Source organism: Bubalus kerabau, chromosome 21 (genome assembly GCF_029407905.1).
Source record: "Bubalus kerabau isolate K-KA32 ecotype Philippines breed swamp buffalo chromosome 21, PCC_UOA_SB_1v2, whole genome shotgun sequence".
NCBI lineage: Eukaryota > Metazoa > Chordata > Mammalia > Artiodactyla > Bovidae > Bubalus > Bubalus kerabau.
This window is the reverse complement of record NC_073644.1, coordinates 52,911,601-52,936,281: the sequence shown is the minus strand read 5'-3', so window position 1 is coordinate 52,936,281 and position 24,681 is coordinate 52,911,601. Positions and strand designations below refer to the sequence as shown.

Sequence of the window (24,681 nt, the reverse complement as noted above, 5' to 3'; positions counted from 1 at the left end):
CCCAAGAATCATGGAGGTAGAGGATGGGTAGAATTTGGAAACAGATAGCATATTCCAGGCAGTTTTTATGAATTCACAGGTTTATGTAATTAATACAAGCCCTGAGATCAACCTCAGGCTCTGATTCCCTCTCAGTCTCAGAACACAAGATAATCTCCCCCCATGGCAAGATCTCAGTTTAATGGTTCAATTTTATCAATGGGTGAGTGGGGGTGAAGGGTATGCTTTGTGAGCAAGGCAGGTGTGTAGCGATTGTGAGTGACATTCTCTGCTATGAAAGTGGGCCTTGTGAACCCCTATCCACTTCCCAGTTCTTCCCAGCAACGTCTCGGCCAAAAGCAGCCCAGCCACCAGCCAGCAGTGTGACTCTGAGCAGCTCTGTCTCCTCTAGCAGCTTTGCTTTTTCTTTTGTAAAATCAGAAGGTTGGAAATTGATCTCTTTAAGGCTCTTCCCATTATGACTTTGGAAGATCAGAAAATTAAGGAATACTGAAAGCGAGAGAAAAGGCAAAAATAAAATTAGCTGGGAAAAGTGTCCAGAAGAGGGAGCCAAGATGCTGCTGCTGCTGCTACTGCTGCTGCTCAGTCGCTTCAGTCGTGTCCGACTCTGTGCGACCCCATAGATGGCAGCCCACCAGGCTCCCCCGTCCCTGGGATTCTCCAGGCAAGAACACTGGAGTCGGTTGCCATTTCCTTCTCCAAAGCATGAAAGTGAAAAGTGAAAGTGAAGTCGCTCAGTTGTGTCCGACTCTTAGTGACCCCATGGACTGCAGCCCACCAGGCTCCTCCATCCATGGGAATTTTCAGGCATGAGTACTGGAGTGGGGTGCCATTGCCTTCTCCAAGCCAAGATGCTAGGGAGAAACTATACTGTGTCCCTGGAAAGGGATCCTGCAGCTTACCCGAGAGCAAGTGACCCGACATGAACAGTGGTTGGAGGACTGGGGGCTCAGGGTTAATTTGGGGGGCGTTCAGACCGCGGGCCTGCGGGAGTTACCTTGTGTTTACTCCCATCCACGCCACCTCACTTCTCTCCTCTTTTTTCTCCATCCAAGCCCCAAGAGATTGGTCACTCCATCCTAGGTGTGGTGGGGGGTGGTTGTCATTATAGTTATTTACTCAAAAGCTCTTGAGTCTTGCAACAGCTTCTGTGAGCAGAGGTGTTGGAGGTTCTGGGAAAGAGTAAATTCCACTCTTTTCTCTCCGGCTTTCCCTCTAGAAAAATACCCAACCATTTTGCAGCAGACAGGATGTCCAGTAGGACACCCCATTTAGGGTTAAAGTCAAGCTTCAAATGAAAACCTCCTAAAGGAAACATAGGACTAACCGAGCTGTAAAGCCCTGTTGTCCAGTCTTCCCGGGAGCAAGCTTTGAGCCAGAGGTTTTCTTTGATTGAGGTTATCAATACAGCATACACGGCAACAGCTCTGAATGTTGATGTCAGGAGCCAGATGTATGGGGGGCAGTCACCCGGCACAACCATGGACTCCCAGGGCTGGTGCAGCCCGCCCCGCACCCAGCGGCAGAATCTACAGCGTCCTTGGCAGTGATAATCAAGCCTCTGCCTGAATTCCCCCAGGGGTAGCAAGCTCACTTTTCTACAAGATGCCTCTCTTAAATGGTTTTCATTGGAAGTTGTATTTGTTCTTGATGGCTGTGTGATATCTGCCACCCTGAGACTTTCTCCCCGTGGTCTGACTTCCATCAAGCTGCTGCTGCTGCTAAGTCACTTCAGTCGTGTCCGACTCAGTGTGACCCCATAGACGGCAGCCCACCGTCCAGCAGACCCAGCCTAACCCTCTTTAACATGACAGATGTTCAAGTGTTTGAAAATGGTTATGACAGCCGTGTCTTTCACCAGTCCTCAGCGTCCAGAGTCTTCCCATGCCCAAATCAAGACACCCCAGTGGTCTTTCACCATCCTTACATGGCACGGTTTCCACCCTCATCCCCACCCACCTGCACCCCTTGGAGGAGTGGCCACTGGGAAATCCAGGCTGGGGTCTGTGTCTCCGTCTGTCTCTCCCTGTCAAACAGTGACAGAAAAGTCCCGGCTTAAACCTGCACAAGCTAGGTGCTAACTCAGAACAGGCAAAAAAAGTTTGTTCTGCCCGAAGAGGGACTCGGAGATGACCAGTGAATAAACTGCAAAGATGAAAGTGTTCCACAGCATCAGGTTCTTAACACCATTTTAAATCCTGAGCTGCTAATAAAGACCTAATTTGGGAGGTCGTGGAAGAAACCACCGTTCTTTCTGTGGGCTTCAGACTTTCTTGTTCTGAAACTCTAAAGGAATTTTGAAAAACCATGTATGTCTTCCCATGTTTTTAGGTTAATAACTAATATTTTAAGAAGTTTAAGTAGTTGGAAAAGATGTAATTCCTGGCATATTTTAGATATTGTCAGCTTAAAATAAAACTGTTGTATCATTCTTTTAAGTGAACCCAATGGACTCTAACTGCCATGGCAATTTGATACTTTCCCTTGCCCATTTAAAAACCACACAAGTTCTTTAAATCATTTGTTTTTTTTCCCTTGAATCTGAATTTATTCTGCTTTCCCTACAAGATTTTATCCTACATTTTTAATGCTAGAAACTCCTTTAATAACCACCAATGACACTTATCTATAGCAAAAATATATATATAAATTAATATATTAAAAAATTTTGCAGTGGTCAAGTATTAAAACTATTCTGAAATGAATGATCACAAATCGTATTATTATACAATTTCAAAAATCTGTATTTTTGTTATAGATATAAATGCTTTATATTTGCTTACGAAAATAAATAGACGGGAAAGAAAGTTTTGTTAGAACAGTGTCCCTCAATTCTTTGAATTCCTTCTGAGTTGCCAAAAATCACATGGTGATCCATCAAAAGATTATTGTTAATAACCTGTCAGGTGACAATGGCTTAGTTCCTCCTTCAGTTTTGTTGATAACAGAATTGGAAACCACCCGACCTGCCCAGACCGTGTGGCCCCTTTGTCAGAGTCAGGCATTCTCAACACCAAAGCTTCCAAGTGTCCATTGGTTTGATGTCCTGGAGGCTCTTGCTTTCCAAGGAAAGGGCCACCCCATCACTCAGGAGGACTGAGAAATGTGCTTTCTTCTGCAAAGTGAGAGAAGAAGAGAGAAGGACCGTCTCAGAATGAGCTGTCAACTGCAGGCTTGTTTTGTCAAAGTCATGCTCAGAGTTACCAGTTAGTTTGGACATATAGGATCTGGAAATTGATTTTCTTAAAACAAACTATGGACTAGTGGCTCCTTGAAAAGTCCTGGATTAATTAGGGCACCGCAGACCACAGTTTGAAGATGCTGCCTTAGAAGGTAGGAATATTTGGGAAACCAACCTACCGAGAAGGGGAGGGGAGAAATTGCTAGGATGAAGTTTGTGCCAGTGGGACAATCACCTAAGATACTTTTTGTATGTGATTGTCTTGGTCACCTCTTGCTGCATAACAAATTATCCCAAAACTTAGTGGCTTCAAACCATACACATTTTTTATCTCACAGTTTAATTTAGACACAGCTTTTCTGGATCCTCAGCTTCTGGGTGTCCCACGTGTCTGCCATCAAAGTGTCAGCTGGGGTTGTGGTCTTCAGGTCAAGTCTTAAGCCTTGGTTAGTGCAGAATCTGCTTCCAAGTTCACTCATTTAGCATTAGGAGAATTCAGTTTTCGAGTGTTGTTGGTCTGAGGCTACCCTCAGTTCCTTGTCACGTGAATCTCTCTATAGGGCAGCTCACAATAGGTTAGCTTGCTTCATGGGAGCAAACATATGAGAAATGCCAGAGAAAAGTCCAGCAAGACAAAGTCACAGTCTTATAACTTAACCATCGAAGTGATACCCCATCACCTTTCCTAGACTTAAATCACTAGGTCCAGCACAATTCACCTACTATTTCTTGAGTTCTATTTTGAGCAAGGCAATGGGTCTGTGTTGTTCCTGCCTTAGAGCCTAGTGTTGAGAAGTCAGTGATACTAGTGGGCTTCCCAGGTGGCACTAGTGGTAAGGAACCTGCCTGCCAATGTAGGAGATGTAAGAGACGCAGGTCACATCGCTGGGTTGGGAAGATACCATGGAGGAGGGCATGGCAACCCATTCCAGTATTTTTGCCTGGAGAATCCCATAGACAGAGGAGACTGGCAGGCTGCAGTCCATAGGGTTGGACATGACTGAAGTGACTTAGCACACACACACAGGGATATTAGTACACACATATTACAGGGTGCAGTGCAGATGAATGCTTTGGAAGTTCAAAGTTCTTCCTCATTTTTATGTGATGGAAAGCCCCATCTGTCAGGAAGGAGAGCAAGTCACTTACAATGAGTGTCTTCTCTTTACTTTGAGAAACCATGGAACACAGAGCAGTGCTTCTTAAAAGTATGAGTCCTATACCATCTAGGGTACTTAATAAGCATGCACACACATGGACCAACCGGATTAGTATCCCCCGGCATCCCCTTCATCCTGATTCCCACTAAGGTTCAGGAACTGCTGACAGGTGCTTAGGCTCTAGAGTGTGATAGAGTTTGAGTTCAGTACTGGCTTTCTGACTTAGAACATCTCGCCAGCACCCTCAGCCTTACTTTGCTCACCTATGAAACTGAGTTAATATCTGAACCTCCTCTAAAATGTTGCTTTGAGGCTCAGACAAGATTGCAGAAGTAAAGCACTTGGCAAATGCTTTTTCCTGGCACAAAGTAAGTTTTCAAATGTTTTTATTATTATTCCAAGGAGGGAAAGCCTATATCTGATTGTGGGATTCCGTTCAGTTCAGTTCAGTCTCTTAGTTGTGTCCGACTCTTTGCGACCCCATGAATCGCAGCACGCCAGTCCTCCCTGTCCATCACCAACTCCCGGAGTTCACCCAAACTCATGTCCATTGAGCCGGTGATGCCATCCAGCCATCTCATCCTCTGTCATCCCCTTCTCCTCCTGCCCCCAATCCCTCCCAGCATCAGGGTCTTTTCCAGTGAGTCAACTCTTCACATGAGGTGGCCAAAGTACTGGAGTTTCAGCTTTAGCATCATTCCTTCCAAAGAACACCCAGGACTGATCTCCTTTAGAATGGACTGGTTGGATCTCCTTGCAGTCCAAGGGACTCTCAAGAGTCTTCTCCAACACCGCAGTTCAAAAGCATTAATTCTTCAATAGACATCCACAAAGTTCTGGCCAAGAGTAGGAGCCTCCTCAGGGACGTGATTCAGCTCAGTCAGCATGAATTCAGCTTTTAATTCATGCCAGGTATGATGGAAGCCAGAAAGTTGGACCTGGGTTGGGGATGGGGACAAAGGATGGTCACGTGAGTCTCAGGTTGGTCCAAGGGCTTAGAGGGATTGCTAGCATTGCCTACCTGGCAGGTGGAGAAGTGCTAGAGGTTAGAGCTGGATTTCAGAGTTAACATTGCGGTAAGAGGAGAGATAGGGGGCGTGGCTGAGAAGAAAGCTGAGATCTGGGAAATGGGCCACAGTTTTATTCAGGAAGAGAAACAAGAAGGTGTGGTTAGCAAAGCTGGGAAAACAAGAGGAGAAAAATGATAGAGGCCAAGGGGGGGACAACAACATAGGGAGAGTCAGTTCCCACCCCAAGCTTCAGACAGAGAAGGCAGTTTCAATAGGATGGGGTTGAGAGGGAACCGCTTAGGAAGGAATGAAAGCAGAGACACTTAACCTTGACTGTCATTAGAACCACCTGAAAATGCTTAAAAATCTCTTTGCTCAGGCAGCACCCCAGACAAGTCAAATCAGAATTTCTGGGAGTGAGAGCCAGGCATTTGTGTTTGTAAAAGTGATTCCAACGTGCAGAAAGTGTTGAGAACCAGTGAATTACAGAGGGACTAGACTAGGGCTGAGTCTTAGCAAGGAGACTTTCTTATCTGAGAGGGAAGGGCCCCGGTGAGATGTGAAGACACAGGTGTTGAGCCCCACTCCCAGCCTTTCTGATTGGTCCTCAATGAGGCCCCATATTTTGTATTTCTAAAAATTTCCAGGTGATGCTAATGGCCCTGGGGCCCACACTTCAAGAACTACTAGAATACAGGGAAGGACACTCTGCAGACAGGTTTTTGAGGGAGAGAGACAGGACAGGAGCTCCCTTTCAGATCCATGAAGAGTCGTCCAAGCTTAGGTCATTGGCACTGGTCAACCCTGGAAGTATGATTCTTTAGAATTAGGGAGGAACTTCAGATACTGGGATCCCACCCTTCGCCAAATGGTGTTCCTCACGGTGGACCTGTTAAAGCTCCCCAGGTAATTCTCATTGAGGAGGCATGGTTGAGAAGGGCGGCAGGTGGACTAAATGCGGATTCTGCTTTCCAAGCGAGAAGGTCTTAAACGGGATGGGTCTAAGAATCTCCCGCCAGACAGTGGGACTCCGGAAGAGCCGCAGACATGGATGCTCTGGCTGAGAACTGCTTTCAGAAGTCATCCCTCATTCAGGTACCAAAGCCAACCCAGAAGACCGCGTCTCCTCCTGCAGCCCTTGCTCTCCCTTTACAGACTCCTGCCAATTCTTTTCCTTTTTGGCTGAGATTTCTACTTTTCTTTGGAAGCCGAAGAGAGCGCAAAGCTGCTGGGTGTCACTGGCAGACGCGACCAAAGTAAATGAGACAGAGAACGGCAGAGGGGCTGGGAGTGTGCGTGAGAGGGAGGGAGGGGGAAAATGTGAGGTTTCCCAGAGAGGCAAACAGTTCTCCGGTGGGGCGGCCGGGAGCCTAGTTGGAAGCTGTGGGTGAAATCTGCAAAAGTGGAGAAGAGTTTCGACTCCCACTTTGCTTGCGCTCAGATTTCAGCGCGGTGCGCTGTTTGGTGCAATCTCGAATACCTCCAAATCGTCTTTAACAGGCTACCTATAATTGAATTTTAATAATGGGAATGTTAATGCCCAGGGAAAACCCACAGGAAAAATGTATGAAGCCTTTCGGCCGCAGGCGTCTCTCCTTTTTATTCCTCTTTTCCCTTCTCGGGTTCTTCCTCCTCTTTGTATTTTGCTTTCCTGATCTCCTCTGGGAGCCCGCCCAGCCTCCCGGGTCTCAGTCCGCGCGGGGAGCGCGCGCGGCAGGTGCAGGGCTCGCACCTGCCCCGCGCGCGCCCGGCGGCCGGCAGGGGGCGGTCGGCGATCGCTCCGCGCGCGGCCCCGCCCCGGCCCCGGGGACCCCGCGGCGGCGGGCCCGGCCCCCGTAGGGCTCATAGGAGGCGGCGGCGGCGGCGCACCGGCCGCGCGCCCGCCCGCTCCCTCCGGCGCGCCCGCGCCGCCTCCCATACCTGCGCGGGGAGCGGCGCCGCGGCCTCCTCCCCCGCCCGCCCGCCGCCGCCGCGGGAGTAAAGGTCGCGCCCGCAGACAGCGAGCCTGCCGCGGCGCCTCCAGGAAGCCGGCGGGGCAGGTCGGCGAGGAGGGGAAAGAGCCGAGAAACTCGGGCAGAAGATGGCGCCGGACGGGCCGGCCGAGGACTGAGAGCCGCCGGGACCTGCCGCCCGCCCAGGGCACCGCGTCCGGGCTCGGCCCGGCCTGCGCGGTCATGTCGGTCAGCGAGCTCTACAGCCAGGTGAGCGCGGGCCGCGCCGAGCCCGGCGCGAGGGGGAGGGCGGCGGGGCGCGCGGCCCGCGAAGGCTCGGTACCCCGCGGCTCAGCCGGGGCGTGGGGGCGCCGGCGACTTCTCGGAGCCTCCCAGCTCCGCGCCGCCTCCGAGCCCCTAACTTCGGGTGGCAGAGAAAGTTTGGCTGTTCCGGGAGCGCCCCAGCCAGGACCGTACCCCGGCTCCCCGACGCCCTGCCGTACGTGTCCTCGCCCCGGCGCAGTCTGGCCGAAGCCCCCGGCACCGTCCGGCTCCGAGTCCGGGCCGCGGGGACCGCCCTCCCCACCCCGCCGCCCGCGGTGGTCCCCTGCTTGGGGACCCCCACCTCGGTGCTCTGCAGCGCGATCTTCCGAGGGCGACCCTCTCGCGTGCCAAAGAGGGGGAATCCTGAATTCGGGGGGTGACCCTCTCGCATGCCAAAGGATCTGAATTCGGGGGAGGGTGTTCCTCCATTTGCGGGGTGGGGAGAAAAGGTAGGGGCTCAACCTCGGGGCGGGGCGCGGCGGCAAGGGGTGGGGAAGCCGCGGATCTAAGGATGCTCGGGGGACCTCGGGAGGGCGCGGGGAGCGCTTTCTTACTCCGCCGCGGAGTGGGTATTTTGAGGTGCCCCCTCCGGGCGGGCCCCGAGTGGGCTTCAGTCCCTGCGGGGAGGGTGTGGGAGTACTGCTGACCCCCGGGGTGGAGTGTGGGATTTCCAGGATGTCCTCAAGGTCAGAATGGATGTGCGGGACTCGGTCCTCGGAGTCTGGAGAACAGGTGCGGCCAGCCGGAGACGGCCCGGCTTCCGCAGCAGTTGCCGCGATTGAAGTTAGAGACGGGACGCAGCTCCCCCCAGCGCCCGCCGCCGCCGGAGCCCCCTCGGGTTTGCGCTTGGTGCCGGCGCGGGGGACGGTGAGGGGGTGGGGGGCCTTTTGTACGTTCGCACCCCATCCCCCCTTAAAATATTTTTTTGAGTTCTGGATGTCCCCGACACGTCTGCCGGTTTGTCTTCACTGGGGCCGGGACTCGTTCGGCGGTGCCTGGTGCCCACCTGTCCACGTGTGCAGAGGGGTGCCTGGCGCACCCCCCTGTGTGGTCCCCAGGACGCGCGCCTGGGCCAACCGGTCTGGGCGGGGGAGGGACAGGTACTTCCGCATCCTCACCTGGAGACTTCTCGCGGTTGCCCCGCACCTGGGCGAGCCCTTCAGCCCCGTGGGCTGGCCGCCCCCTTTCCGTTTGAGGACTTTTCTAATCCCTCGCCCTCTTGGCGGGGGGGGGGGGGGGTGGACAGGGCTGAGCCCGGATGACACGAGGTTGGCAGTGGAGTCTGTAACAGGGCTGGGGGCGGAGTCGCCCTCACCTGGTGCACCTCCGCCAGCCCCAGGGGTGCCGGCCGCGATCGCTGATGAAAGACCGCTTCTGGGAAGACAGGGTGTGAGCCTGGAGCCGGGGGGTGCACTCTCTGGCGTTTCTGGTTTTGGAAGAGCGCCCCATCCTGTTAACCACTGGGAGTCTTGGAAGGAGTCCTCTAAGCTTCAGCTTTCAGTCCTTCTCTTGAAGCGGGTTATCTGGCACCTCAATGGATGGCTGAAAACCAGCGAGGCAGGGAAAAATCTGGAGTGTAAAGCTCTGAACCTTACGAAAGTGCACGAAAATACCGCTTGTACTCCCAAGTAAAATGAGTGACTCAACCGAATATACCTGCCACATATCCTATATTACTTTATCAAATGATAACTAATTGCTGTATTACACAAGCTAATGGACAGTTGAATAAACCCTTAAATTTTGGAGCCCTGATCTTGAACAACAAGAACATTGGGATGCTTTTAAAGATACTTTTCAGGGGAAACACTCAATTTGATTTTTAATTAGAAATGAACATATTGCACGTTAATTATTAGAAATGATGAGTTAGTAAGAGTCTGAGCTAAAATTCCAGTGTACTCTCTCTTGACTTATAGATAATAAAGGACAAAAACACTTCTTGAAGAAAAGGTCTTGGGAGGGCGCTCAAGGTGCTTAAGAAAAGTATCTCCGTTGGTATGAGGGTTTGGCATTCTTAGTCCAAAAGCAGTCTTTGCATTTCTCCCTAAGGCCTGGGGACTGTACCTCACTGTTAATGGGTTTCTTGTTCTTAATCATGTTTTAGGTTTATGAATCTCAAATTGAGATTTTTCTGTGGCCCACGCAGTAGCTTCCAACCAGATTGCATCTTGAGCAGCTGTTACTTTTTCTGGCAGAGTTGAACACGCTTATGTTTTACTACGAGGAGCAGTAAAGACGGTCACCATGACCGTCCCACTCGCTAGGCTGGAGTCTCAGTCTGCATATGAAATCATAAATTATACAGAGAAACCGTGTCTGTGACTTAGATTCACTTTGTTTCTTGGGGAAGATGATTCGTTTATTTTAGTGTATTTATCAAAGTAGCCAATGTTCCCTTTTTTATTTTTAACTTGCTAGTGGGCTTTTCTAATGTGAGGAACACTGGGTCCAGGCACGCACTTTAATATATTATGCATGATGGAAATAATGATCTATTATGCCAACAGCATTTATGCGTGGGATGGAAATTTTAGAGCCCTTTATTGATTATACCTGTTGCTTTAGTGACATGGTATAAGATGTTGTTATTGGACTGTGAGACGCTTATTTAAGTGTATAAATTAGCCTGTAAGTACTGTAAATAGTTTCAGGTAAGAACCTGGTAGATTGGTCTATTCCCAGTTACCTAAGAAAAGACTTTCTTCTCCTCCTTCCACATGACTGTTTTCTTGCTCTTCTCCTTGTCTATCTGTTCTCTGCAACTGGAGGCTTATATGATATGTGGCAATTTTTGTGGGGAGGGGAGAGATGATTTTAGTTATTGGTAGAGGGCATTTCCCATGACAAAGGCACTCTTGTTTTCAGAACACCCAATACCTCACCTTTAAGAAATTGCTTTCTTTGTTCTGAGGTTTTCCTCAATGGGAAAAGAGAGTGCGAGTCCATGTCTGACGCTTCGAGGGTGATGTCAAGGTGAGTCAGCCCCAGCCGCCCGTACAGAAAGGTGGAGCTAATGATGGGCTCTCGTCGCAAGTGGCACGTATGTGGCAAGTGTTAGTACTTTGTTTCCAACCCACAGGAAAAGACAATCTTTTATAAATCAAATTAGCCCAGGTCCCAGGAAGATGTCCAAACATGCCTAAGCATAGTAAACATGATTTGATTATGGTAGTTGCAGAAAATAGTCTGGTTTTTAAACTATGAAATACATAACCTCTCTTTCAGGCTGATTAATGCAACCCTTCTCTATACGAGGGTTATCCTGGATGAAAAATTTAAACCCTGCTCTCTTAAATCATGTGGTCTTCAGCGTGCTACTTTGGTGCTAACCAACAGTGAGAGTGAAGTCGCTCGGTCGTGTCTGACTGTTTGCGATCCCATGGACTATACAGTCCATGGGCTTCTCTAGGCCAGAATACTGGAGTGGGTAGCCTTTCCCTTCTTCAGGGGATCTTCCCAACCCAGGAGTCGAACCCAGGCCTCCCGCATTGCAGGTGGATTCTTGACCAACTGAGCAGCTGGGGAAATCACCAGGCTGACACCAGCACCTTCAAATACTCCTTTTCCTGCCTGGCTTCTAGTTGATAGGTGGTGTCTGAGCAGAGGACTTTTGAATGCTGCTAGGAAGTGACTTTACTAGTGGACACGCCCTGTGTGTGTCAGCGATGGCTTTGAGCTCAGGGGGCCTTTATGAAGGGCGCTATTTTGGGGCCAGTCCTTTGGAAAATAGAACTTGTGCTTCTGGGCTGGTGGTCTCGAACTGGCTCTTACCTGTGCATCGGGTGACACAGGCTTCTCCAGGTATCGGTCTGGAAGGCAGCAAGAGGCTCCTATTCTCCTGGTGCCCACTGGTAGAGATATGAGGGCCTGACGAACTGCTGCTGTTGTGCTCTTCGTCTGCCCTGGACCGCCCCCTGCGCGCTGCCTGGCACTTGCTTCCTCCAGCACTCAGCTCCTGGGTCTCTGTCAAAGCTTCCTGGAGCCTGAGAAGTGATGTCCCTCCTGCCCCCACGGGGGACAGTCCTTTAACCAACAGGCATCTAAGAGCTGTAGCTCCCAGTTCCCCGGCCTTGGGAACAGGGCGGCTCTCCACAAGGCCCACGCTGTTTCCAGAGCTCCTGCACAGGCTGAGCAGAAGTGCTTCCACTCAGGACTTTCTTGACCATCACACCCCTGGGGGGCTTCCTTCCCTCCCCCAGTTCATGGCCCCACTCCCCTTTCCCGAGAGCCTTGCCTGATCAAGCCTTTAGACAGGGATCCTCATCCCAGAGTCCGACGTGGGGAACCTGGATGAACCCAGCGCCGCAGTGGCTTGGCCCCAGCCCTGCAGTGGCTTGGCCGGGTGGGCCCTGAGAAGCTCCAGGGCTCTTGGCTGCTCAGGGCTCCATGTCCCACACTCCCGCCTTCCTTCCCGGCCTCATTCTCTGCCTCACCTGTTGCTTTCCTTCCATCCCTAGCTGTCACTCCGTTTCTTCTCCCCTTGCCCAGCTGGGCATGCAAACCCAGTGGGCCCTTCTTGGCTCTGCTGATGACCATCAGAATTCCCAAGTTTGTTTATTTACAGAACAGAAAGAGACACACAGAATTAGAGAATGAACTTACGGCTGCTGAAGGATGGGGGTAATGGATAGTTAGGGAGTTTGGGATGGACATGTATACACTGCTCTGTTTAAAATGGGTAACCACCAAGGACCTGCTGTATAGCACAGGGAACTCTGCTCAGTGTTACATGGCTGCCTGGATGGGAGGGGAGTTTGGATCAATGTATATGTATGGCTGAGTCCCTTCGCTGTTCACCTGAAACTGTCATAACATTGTTAATCAGCTATACCTCAGTACAAAATAAGAAGTTAAAAAAAAAAAATCTTAAAACTTGGCATGGAAAAAAAAGGAATTCCCAAGTTTGCGTGTGGATTGTTAACCAGTTCATAACCAGGGCATGTTCTCTGCCTGCCTGTAACCGGTGTGCACTGAGCAGGCTTGCTCTGATAGTTTCTGTGTCATGCCACGTCTCCTTGATTAGGCTGAGATCCTGGAGAGCAGTTGTTCAGTTGCTCAGTCGTGCCTGACTTTCTGCAACCCCATGGACTGTAGCACATCAGGCTTCCTTGTCCTCTGGTATGTCCTAGAATTTGCTCAACTTATGTCCACTGAGTCAGTAATGCTATCTAACCATCTCATCCTTTGTCATTCCCTTCTTCTGCCCTCCCAGCATCAGGGTCTTTTCCAGTGAATTGGCTCTTCGCATCAGGTGGCCAAAGTATTGGAGCTTCAGCTTCAGCATCAGTCCTTCCAATGAATATTCAGGGTTGATTTCCCTTAGGATTGACTGGTTCAATCTCCTTGCCATCCAAGGGACTCTCAAGAGTCTTCTCCAACACCACAGTTCAAAGACATCAGTTCTTTGGTGCTTAGCCTTCTTTATGGTCCAACACTCACATCCATACATACCACTGGAAAAACCATAGCTTTGACTAGAACCCTAGTTGGCAAAGTGATGTCTCTGCTTTTTAATGTACTGTCTAGGTTTGTCATAGCTTTTCTTCGAAGGAGCAAGCGTCTTTTATTTTTGTGGCTGTGGTCACCGTCTTCAGTGATTTTGGAGCCCAAGAAAATGAAGTCTGTTACTGTTTCCCTTTTCCCTGCCATGTATTTGCCATGAAGTGATGGGACCAGATGCCATGATCTTTCATTTTTTAATGTTGAGTTTTAAGCTAGCTTTCTAACTCTCTTTGATGCTTATCAAGAGGCTCTTGAGTTCCTCTTCGCTTTCTGCCATTAGGGTGGTGTCATCAGAGGCTGCACCAAACACTTTGGGAGTCTCCACTGGGTGTAGTGTGCTCTGCCTCATGCCCAGTAGGGCGTTATCTGGGAGATTGCCCCCGCCGCTTTTGACACCGCTGACACGCTGACGTCCTGCTGGGTGTGAACTTCCTTGTAACTGCGTGCTGACACCAGGTCTCTCCATCTGGGCCTTGTGATAGAGCTTGCTTTTCAGCTGCTAGCTTCTCCCCATTTCCTTTTTGTTGATGTGTTACAATATTTCATTTCGTTAACTTCATGATAGCCACCCATTAGACTTTCTGACAGCTCCAGGTCTGGTTGGAGTCTATTACTGTGCTTATTTTGTTCAACAGAAAGATGGCATTCTCTTGCTGTTGGAAGGCCAGGGCTCCTCTGAGTAGAACTCAATAGACATTCTAAGTTCTGGCATGCATGTGTGTGTGTTTGATACTGTCATTTTTTATGATAAGACAGCGATAAACTAAACTGTTTATAATATATAAATCTACACACCACCTTCTCTGGATGATAGAGTGTCACTATTTATATGGAATCATCAGGGTAAACCTGGATAGGTTTGAATGACCTCTGTTTTCTAATTCAATAGGCTCCCAGGAACCACATTAAAAAGCAGTCCATTTTAAAGTGAGAGGAGTTATGTGTGTGTGCTCTGATGTTCTTGTCTAGACACATTTTGTATCATCGTTGGATAATAAAACCTAAATTCACAAAGTTAACAAGCCAGCATGCCCCGTGTGCCATGAGAGGAGAGCAGGTACTCACAGCTACAGATGTTCTGTAGTGGTGTTGGTCAAGTGGGCGGTGGGGCCTGAGTGGGCTTGGAAGCATGAATAGGTATTGGATACACGTGGAGACTGGGAATAGCACCGTCAGTAGGAGACAGTAGAGTGAGTTTAAGCATGGACAAGGATGACTTGTCCATGTCATCCAACTGCTTGTCCATGTAGTATTTTAAAAACTCTTTATGAAAATCTTAGCCTTATAGAAAAGTTATAAAAATAGCAGAGTTTCTGTGTATTTATTCCCAAATTCCCATGATGTTAACACCTCATAAGTACATTGTAATCACTGAAACCAGGAGCTGAACGTTTGTACAATGCTGTTAACTTGCCTGCAGGCTTGTCTACAAGCCCGTAGGTTTCCCACTACCGGCCTTCCCTGGCAGGAGCCCACCTAGGATTCCATGTTGGGTTTAGCACCACAGCTGCCTAGTCTCCTCTGTTTGGTGTCAGACCTCAATTTCAGTTTCTTCTTTTGACCTTGACATTGGTCAGCTATTTTGTAGAATGAACCTCAGTTTGAGTTTGTCTGATGTTTTCCCATGCTTAGATGGAAGTTATAAATTTTGGGCAAGAACACAGCAGAAATAGCGTGCCTTCCTCCCAGGAGATGGACTGACTCAGGAGATCTGTGATATCCGTGTCTCATTGCAGGTGGTGTCACTTTGATCCCTTGTTTAAGGTGATGTCTGTCAGTTCCCTTTTATTGAAGACTGGTATTTAGAAACTAAGATCTGGGTGCCTGGTGTGCTTATCACTGTTTGTTTATAGTCATTTAGGGATTACTCAGGTTAGAACTCAAACATCTGGTTATACAGGCAATGGAAGAAGAGTCATTTATGACCTTGAAGTTTCCACCATGAGGATGGACAGAAATAAAGAAGGCAAGGATGATGCCTGATTTTGACATTGAGTTTGGAATGACAGTGGTTTGTCTAAGTGGAAATATTTACATTGAGGATGTATGAACAAGCTTAAAGGAGAAATGTGAGGTTTTGACGTTCTTGCAAATAAAAGATGCCTGGGATTTGCTTTCCTCTTAGAAATACAGTTGTCTTACAGCATGATTTTAATAGAGATAAGATCATGACCTTGGGATGGGCGATCTCGGGCTCTGTGGCCACAATCTTTCCATGGACCATATGGGTAGTGTGGTTACACATTCTGAGCTCTGACATGTTGGAGCAGATAACCTTCTGAGCTTTGATTTCTTAATCTGAAAAATTGTCATGGTACCTGCTTTATAAGATTATTGCAGGATTATGTGATCAGACATAGGTGAAGTGCCTGCCTGGCACAGTGTCTGGCACAGTGTCTGCACTTGGCAACTGTTCATCAGCTTGTTTCCCTCTTCAGTGATGGTGCAGATGTTGGCTTCCTCTCTCAACCCATCTGGCAGGGATGTTGTTTGTAAGAAGAGAGAGAAAGGGAAGAATTTCTGCAAGTATGGAACTACCTGAGGAATAGAGAACCAAGGTGTGGGGATAAAGGTTCCCATCCCCACGGCCTCCTGGGGAAAGAGCAAAAACAGTTTGAAAGAAGCTTTAAATTTAAGCTGTGCTGTCTGGTCTCCTGTTACAGCTCTCAAGGAAAATTAAAGCAATTTTTCACCATGCTCTTTTATTTTATTTTTTTTTGTTTAATACAAATGATTATTGAAACCATTCATATAATGCAGGAAAGGCAAGGGCTCTGTAATCCCATTCCCAGAGAGCTCCTGTTAACTGTACACGTATGCCAGACCCACCGTGTCCAGTAGGGTAAATCCAGTAAGTAACACGTGACTGTTGAGCACCTGGGGTGAGGCTGGCCTAAGCTGGGATGGGTACACACCAGATCTCCAAGGTTGAGCACAAAAAATGAATGTAAAATGTCTCACTTAGGCTTTCTTTATGTTGATGAAGTGTTCAAATAATATTTTGGATATAATGTGGCTACTGGAAAATCTAAACTTCCACACGTGGCTTGCTTCATTTCTGTTGGGCTGGTACTGCTTTAGACTTATGCATGATGCAGTCAAGATGCAGTCAATATAGACCTATATGTATGGCATGATCCTGTTTTTTTACTTTAAATCTTAATCTACTATGGCCTTTTCACCTGCAGCATGTGAAGATGAGTTTGCCATCTTAATGGCTCCATAACAGGGCTCCTTGCTGTGCTGTTATGGTTTCCACCATTCCCATGTTGATGAATGTTTAATTGGTTCCAGTCGTTTGATACTGTGAAAAATGTTGCAGAGCATTCTTGGAACCTTTCAGTATTTTTGGGATAGGAGCCTGAAGGTGGAGGTGCTGGCATGCACTTTTCCAGGTCTTCGTTGATAAGGCTGGTCATCTGTAGGAAAGAACAGTCTGTTTCTTCACACCTCCCTGGCGCTAGCCTCCTCTTTCTAAACTGAGACTAAACGTTTGAACTGTGTTTAAAGTTGACTTTCATTGGAGGGTCAAGCGTCTTTCCACCTGCTTGGTGTGTTCATTTGTGGTTTTCTCTGATTTTCCTCTGTTAAGACATTGTTTATATTTTTGCTTATTAAATGATTACATTTTTAGATGTGGGAAGTCATGGAAACCAGAATGTTCAGGATGAAATATTACAAATATGTGTTTTGAAGAAGGTACTTTGGCATGAGTTTCCCCTTTACTTTTTAGGAGCTTACACATCTCTGAGCTCTAAGTTGGAAACCACTAGTTATGTTACCTGATGTTTATCAACTGCTTTTGAGCCAGGTCATTTCTAAGGTGTATGTTAACTCATTTAACAATAACACTATGCTGTAGGCACCTCCATCATCCTCATCTACTAACAAGGGACCTCTGCCTCACTTGCCCAGAGCTACACTCCTCCTGGGTAGGAGGCTAGGACCCCCCCTACCCCCACGCCAGCTGCCTGACCACTCTGAGGTTCTGCTGCCTTCCATGAGGTTCTGTTCCATTGAGCTGGGTCTGGAACGTCATTTGTGCATAAACGAGGCCCTGACATGAAGGGTCCTTTCCACTGGCACTGCCCTGCCCCCAGCAGCAGAGAGAAAGGAGAAAGGAGGGTCTCTGAGTACAGAACAAGGGAGGTGGTCTGACCCATAGTTCTGTCCTCGGGAAACCTGCTGCTCGAGTCCTTTGCTGCCACCACTCTCAGCCCCATGCATCCTGGTGCTTCTTAAAACTGTGCTCCCTGAAGGAAAAACTCTGTCTTTTGGCTCTCCTTAGGCCATACAGCAGAGAAGGCAATGGCACCCCACTCCAGTACTCATGCCTGGAAAATCCCATGGATGGAGGAGCCTGGTGGGCTACAGTCCATGGGGTCGCTAGGAGTCAGACACGACTGAGTGACTTCCCTTTCCCTTTTCACTTTCATGCACTGGAGAAGGAAATGGCAAGCCACTCCAGTATTCTTGCCTGGAGAATCCCAGGGATGGGAGAGCCTGGTGAGCTGCCATCTATGGGGCTGCACAGAGTTGGACACAACTGAAGCGACTTAGCAGCAGCAGCAGCAGCAGGCCATACAGGCCCCGAAGAAGGGGGAGGGTCACATCTTCAAAAAGGGCTAAATGTAACAAGCAGAAAGTGTAAATGAAACTCAATTAGTGTAACTTATTTAGATTTTTTAAAATTTATTTTTAATTGGAGGACAGTTGCTTTACAATGCTGTAAATGCACAACAACATGAATCAGCCGTAAGTATATGCCCCCTACCCACCCCACCCCTCCACGTCATCACAGAGCACCAAGCTGAGCTCCCTGCATTACACAGCAGCTTCCCAATAGATATCTGCTTTACACATGGTATTCAGTTTTAAATCTAACCCTCCTTTCATTCTAGGACACTTGTCTGCTTTCTAGGCACTTTCCCTCCTGGCTCCATCTGCCTCCTGAACATCTTCCTTCCTGTCATACTTGATGTCGGCATTTCGTTCCCTCTTTGGGCTAAGACCAGAGAAGCAGGTCTGAGGCTTCTAAAGGCTCTCTCCCACCTCCCGACTTAGTTGAAGGTTTTCATTTATGGATGTGCCCTGCTCACTGCCTATTGTCTGAACGGGTGTTTGGAAAATGAACTCCCCTTCACTCAGGATGTCAGCTTGGCCATCAGAGACAAGGCCCTTCCTCCAGCATCCAGGACCCAGGATTCCTATTATAACTTCAGGTGCTTATCAGGGACTTAAGCTCTTTGGGAGCTCCACGGTGCTTTTAGATTTGATGCAAGGAGTTCCTCCAGTTGTGTGGGTCCCGGTGTAGATGAGCGCTGGTAGATCTTGCTAATTTGCTGTGGGAATGATTAAGCTTATACATCTGAGCTCCAAGTTAATGGCCCATAACGCTCGTCTTAAAATTTATTCCAGGGCTGGTAAACGGTTACCCTCCTTTGAGTGATTCTAACAGTGACGTGGCCCCTGCAGGCTTTTCTCTCCTTGGCTGAAGTTCGGAGAGGACTGAAGAGGTCTATCATGGCTGATACTTAATGATTTTCCTGTAGAGCTGTTGCCTTTATAAAGCTCAAAACACGTAGTGGCATGAAATCCTGAAAGGAACAAGAACGCCCAGATGCCTTTTGCCTGGAATTCTAAGACCTGGCTTAGAATCTCGTCAGCCCTGAGTAGCTCAGGTCCCCTGGCTTAAGAGCCTCCACAAGAAAAAAGGTACTGGGCAACAGGACGTCAGGCCCACTGTATAGTGACCTGGACGCTGTGGGTTGCGGGGAAGGATGAAAGGAGAGATGTTTGAGCCAGTAAATGGTACTGTATTCAACTACCTTTGTGTGCCCCAGACATTCAGTTTAGACTCTGGTTTAACTTCCTTTTGCCAGCTGTCCATCCAGAGCCCAGTGCAGTCCCACCAGTGTTATGAAGTGTTCTCAGAACATGCTACCTGACTTGATGTGATACTCAGTTTAGGTGGGCTGCAGTCCATGGGGTCACAAAGAATTGGACGTGACTGAGCACGCATGCACAGCTTAGGGGCTTCAGAGAGGAATTTATGCAGAATCGATACCATTTTTATGGATTTCTGAAATCAAAATGCACAGTGTTGGTGAAGGATATACATGTGATAAAATGAGTGGGAATGAGGGAAAAGGCAACTTGAATAGAGAAAGGGCAGCTGGAATAGTAGTTATCCAGGGAGGGTGGGGGTGCTGGGGGAGCAGGAGTGGGAACAGCATTGTTAGCGGGCCGTTCAATTTCCTGACTAGTTCATGGGTATTCGTTTCGTTACTGTGCTTCATCAGTTACTTATATAAAAAAAAGGTGATTTGGTGGAAAATAGGATGAATTATAAAGCCAAATTTAAAAAAGCTTTGAGATTGTGGGTGATTTTAGAGTGTGTTTCACTGTGTTTTCTTACGTGCATGCAATGGATGGTTGGGTTTGTGTGTTTTCACAATTGCTCTCATTGAAGATGTAGGTTGAAGCTTATGCTCACATCCTTCACGTTCCTCAGGATAGGGTTTGGCATACTGTAGGCACTCAGTAAATGCCCTTGAGCTGGTTTAAAGACCACCTGTACTCCCTCACTGTTTCCAGGCCGTGGCTCTTCGAGGAAAGGTCTCTTCACCAAGGAACCACCTGGACTGTAATGCTATCTGCTGTTATGTTGGCACGACTTTTGGCTTAGAGTACCCGGTGGAAAGCCCATCTGTTTCCTCTGGCACTTGCCTAAATCTATGGAATGTGGAGCCCTGTTAGGAGATAATTAAATGTTGTTTTTCTTTTTTTTAAATCATTGTGTGCAAAGGCTTATCACAAGGTTTGAACATGGGTTAGCAGCAAAGCAACATTTGTGGCTATGAAAGCTTATATCACTGTAACTACCTTGGTTTTGAATACCCTAATTTTACACAATTCTGATGACGTGCATTTTTTGCTTTTGCCTTCTGAAGGCTATCACTTACCTTAAAAGTATAATCTTGGAGGGAGGAGGGTCTGAAGAGGGAGGGCATATATGTATAATTGTGACTGGTGCACATTGTTGTATGGCAGAAGCCAGCACAACATTGTAAAGCAATTATTGTCCAATTAAAAAATAAGTATAATCTTATTTTTTTTCAGTTAACTCAAGTTTTTATTAACAATCTCACCAAGACTCATGGATATTTGCATGATTGGGTGGGGGTGAATATGAATTTCCATCCTTTATTCAAGATCAAAAAAAAAGCAGGTGGCTTTCAAAACAGGCAACAGTGAATCAGGGAAGAAAAATCAGATCAAGTTTGTTTCAGTCAGCTTCTCTCCACAGGAACAATGATGATACTCAGTTTTAAGCTGAAGATTCAGACCATCTTACGTGCATCCCTCGGCCAGCACCTGCGCGGAGCACCTCCTACCTGCAGTGATGTGTGTCATAGCCCACCCCTGCAAAGTAGTCTTTGGCCTTGAGCTCTTCCTGTCCAGTAGTTCATTTGGTGTATGAATAAGTAGTAAGGAGGTGTTCCTGCATTAAAAGGAGATAAACTGCTTTATCTTGTCTCATCAGATTTAATCACATTCTTAATTTGCCTGCACTTGCTAATAAGAGCTGATGTTTATTTGTGAAATAAGGAAAATGATGCCTGGGGAAGCCTGGTGTGCTGCAGTCCGTGGGGCTGCAAAGGATCGAATATGACTTAGCCATTGAAGAACAATAAGAAGGAAAATGAATGTCTCCTTAGCCACAAACTAGTGTTTCTTTGCTGCTTGCTTTTTTAATGGTGTGTGTACATGTGTGTAACTATGTAAGAAGCTGTGCGCACCAAAATGATAAGAATACCCTTAAAATGTGGTTTTTATGACTAACACATCAGAGCCTATCTGAATGAATGGTTTTTCCTTCAGTATATTCCCTTTGGCAGAGATACAAGGATACTGGAGCTCATCAGTAGTTCTGAAATTGGCTTCAAATCTGATGACATTCTTTTTCCTTTGTATGGAAGGCAGAACCTTTGCCTGGAAGGTATGCTTTGTTTGCTGGAAACTTCCAAGGGTTATTGAAAGAATGAAGCTGTTTGAGTAAGGCAGGAAATCACTGGCTTACATTTCTGTTATAGACAAATTGTGACTTGCAGGTACAGATGACAGTTTTGTGCGGCCTCTTACTAGCTGTTGACCTCAAGAGTAGTCAGGCTTCAGATGTTTTTGGTGATGAATCTGCGTAGAGCCTCCCCCTGTCAGAAAGATACTCACTTGAATGTAGCAGTTCTGGTTTGTTTGGTTAAAAAGGCTAACCAAAATTTTAGTGACACTAATTTGTAGTCCCATTTAAATATATATGGTTTCTAATATAACTGTATAATTGCCTAACTTGGTTGTATGATTGCCTCAATGTTATGAGAAGTATAATAGCATTAATAAATACCTATTGATTTAAAAAATCAAGTGGAAAGCCCATTCCACCTAATTTCCTAAAAGGCCCTTTTGAAAGTAGATGGAAGGATGCTCCATCTATCCTTGGTGAGAGGGTAGCTTCTCACCGCTGCTGTGCATCAGGCAGGATGAGAAAGGAAGGCAGAGCAGTCTTATTTGCAGTTGCCGAAAGGTGGTGTTCATCGTGGATGGGTGGATAAACAAAATGAGACAAATCCATGCAACGGAATATTATTCGGCCTTAGAAAAGAAGGACATTGGTTCAGTCTGATCCCAGCAGCGGCCGCAGTGGCTCCTGTCTTTTCTGGCTCGCTTCGCTATTTCCCCTTCACTTCTAGAAACGTGGTCGCCAACGAGGCTGCCTGTGGCGTCATCACAGTGTTCAGTGACGTGAAAGTGTGTAAGTCGTCTTCACCAGAGGATGTGAAGCAGCACAAGAAGAAGGTGCTCTTCTGCCTGGTGAAGACACGAACCTCATGCTGGAGGAGGGTGGGAGGTGCTGGTGGGTGAAGACCTCAGACGATGCCACGCCACTCTTGTCACGGGGCTGCCACACAAGGAGGTAATGCTACCCGTGAGACCAGGGAGAGCAAGAAGGGGGCCTGGGAAGCCTGAGTCTGCACCCCTGAAGAGCAGAGCGATCTGTGCCAGCTTCAAGGACACTGTTGAAGAGAAACTGATGGGGATCAAGTATGACTACAAGCAAACGGCTCCGAGGAGGTCAAGGACACTGCACCCTGGCAGAGAAGCTGGAGGAAGCGTCCTCATCTCCTTGGAGGCCAAATCTTCTTGAGCCCCTGCCAGCCCCCTGCCTGGAGCATCTGACAACCCCAGACCTGCCCACAGGGTTGCAGGCTGCCCACTTCCTGCCAGACTTGGGGGGTGCGGGGCAGGGATCCCAGCAAGGGGAGGGCAGTCCCTTCACTCCAGTTGCCAAGCAACACCCCGTACCTCCAGGACCATCCTCCTCCCTCCATCCCTGAAGGTTCTGCCCTCCTCCTCAGACTGTTTTGATCTTCTGATTTTGTCTTGTGTTGAAGTAGCTTAAGCTCAAACAGGAGTATGTGGGGGCAGGTGTGTGTATTTTTTAACCTCCCCTGATTCTCACCTGTTCCTCCCTTTTCCTGTGCTGCCAACTTCTAACAGCTGTGACTCTGGGCTTGTGTGTTTAGTTCTGTATATAAAGGCTGTGTTGTAGACATGCCCACTCCCCATGGCCCCTGGTTCCCTTTGCCTTTTTCCCCTGGGTCATGGCCACTCATGGAAGTAGGACTAGGAAGGAACTTTCAGTTAAAAACAGACAAAACACAAAGGACATTCTGACACACGCTCGTAAACACTGATGAACCTCGAAGGCTCACGCTGCGTGAAATAAGCCAGTTATAAAATGACAGATCTTGTGTAATTCTACTTAGGAAGGATGTACAGGAGTCAACTTCATAGAGACAAAGCAGAAAGGTGGTTGTGGAAGGGAAGGGAGAGGAGAGGGTTGTTCAGTGGATGTAGAATGTCAGCTCTGCTAGATGAGAAGTTCTGGAGATGCGTGGTAGTGATGGTTACCCAACAATGTGGATGTGCTCAGTGCTACTGAACTGTACATTTCAAAATGGCTAGGATGGTCAGCTTTATATTATGTGTGCTTACTTGCTCCGTCGTGTCCGACTCTTTGTGACCCCATGGACTGTATGTAGCCCACCAGGCTCCTCTGTCCATGGGATTCTCCAGGCAAGAATACTGAAGTGGGTTGCCATTTCCTTCTTCAAATATTATGTGTATTATGCCACAATTTTTAAAAAAAGCTCTGGAGAAAAAAGGGTAGGGAAAATGTCGCGGTCAAGAGCATAAGCTTCAGCCTGACTCAACCTGGGTTTTGAGTACTGGTGTCCTGTGTCGTCCTCTCCCCATGTTTACCAGCCGTGTGAGCTTTTGTTGTTGTCTAGTTGCTAAGTCTGGCTCTTTTTACGACAGAGGAGCCTGAGGCCCTCCCTCCAGGCTCCTCTGTCCATGGGATTACTGGAGTAGGTTGCCATTTCCTTCTCCAGGGGACCTTCCCAACCCAGGGATTGAACCCATGGCTCCTGCATTGTCAGGCGGATTCTTTACTACCGAGCCACCAGGGAAGCCCTTATGTGACTGGGTCTCCCGCATTGCGGGCAGATGCTCTACCATCTGAGGTACCAGGGAATCCCCTTATGTGACCGTAAACAGTTATTTCATCTCTAGATTTCATTTATCTGTAAAACAGGGGTAAGAAGCTATCATATCAACAGAGGCTTGTTCGTGGAATAAAATGAGACCATGTGAACTGCATTAGTTGGTGCTAATCCCGTTGCTAGGAGAAGGTCTTATCCTTGGGAAGCCTCAGTCCCAAGGGCAGTCTGGGATGAGAGGCCAAAGGGCTGGGAGGGTTGCTGTGGGCGCTGATTCACTGTCTCCAGCCCCTGTATGCGGGCGGCCAGCCTTGGGTAGGGTCCTCTTGCCTAGAGAAGTCCCAGCGTTGGTGGAGAAGCTCCAGGGCTATGCTGTGCTTTTCCTCTCTCAGGTGTGGGGAGGGGAAGAACAGAAGGAGGCTTACAGTCCTGGCTTTGTGGACCCCCTGTCACCTCAGATCTTCAGCCCTGGTGCTCCAGACCTCTTACAACTGTGGGACTCCCCTATTGCACGGGGAGGAGCATTCCGCCTGGACACCACTAACAGGACTGTGTCTGGCTTTCGTCCTTCTGGCACCTGGCAGGTGTCTGCAGCAGGCTTTCCCTAGCTGTGGCGAGCTGGGGCTGCTCTCTGTAGCGTGCACGGACTTCTCATCGCCGTGGCTCCTCTAGTTGTGGAGCGCGGGCTCAATAGTTGTGGCGCGTGAGCTTAGTCGCCCCATGGCGTGTCGGGTTTTCCTGGACCAGGGATCCAACCCGTGTCTCCTGCATTGGCAGGTGGATTCCTAACCACTGGACCACCAGCGAAATCCTCTAATCTGTTTTTTTTTTTTTTTTTTTTTTTTACTATCATCAGTCCCTGTCTTGGATTCTGGTGGTGGTTTCCATGTCTAACATGTTCTTAGACCCTAAAAACAATGCTGGGATATGGGCTTTAACAACCACTATTACAATAAGTGAAAGTGAAGTCACATAGTCAAGTCTGGCTCTTTGTAACCCCATGGACCG

General features: G+C 48.2%; 1 protein-coding gene and 1 long non-coding RNA gene across 3 annotated transcripts in view; one reads left to right on the top strand and one right to left on the bottom strand.

The window, feature by feature from the left end:
- Nucleotides 1-2,763: 2,763 nt before the first annotated feature.
- LOC129635990 (uncharacterized) lies at nt 2,764-5,655 on the bottom strand. The gene is made up of 3 exons (XR_008706577.1): nt 5,363-5,655; nt 3,361-5,279; nt 2,764-3,115 (listed from the first exon to the last, which is right to left on the bottom strand). It is a non-coding gene; the product is annotated as an uncharacterized LOC129635990 (long non-coding RNA).
- Nucleotides 5,656-5,685: 30 nt separating this feature from the next.
- Nucleotides 5,686-24,681, top strand: part of MYO5B (myosin VB) — a 333,083-nt gene continuing 314,087 nt past the window's right edge. Inside the window, exon 1 of one of the 2 annotated variants that reach the window (XM_055559254.1) lies at nt 5,686-6,446. In XM_055559254.1, the coding sequence (XP_055415229.1) occupies nt 6,399-6,446 (48 nt within the window). In that variant the 5' untranslated portion in view covers nt 5,686-6,398. Of the gene's footprint in view, nt 6,447-7,237; nt 7,553-24,681 lie in introns of those variants that run through there. The other variant, XM_055559253.1, reaches the window with a different exon arrangement.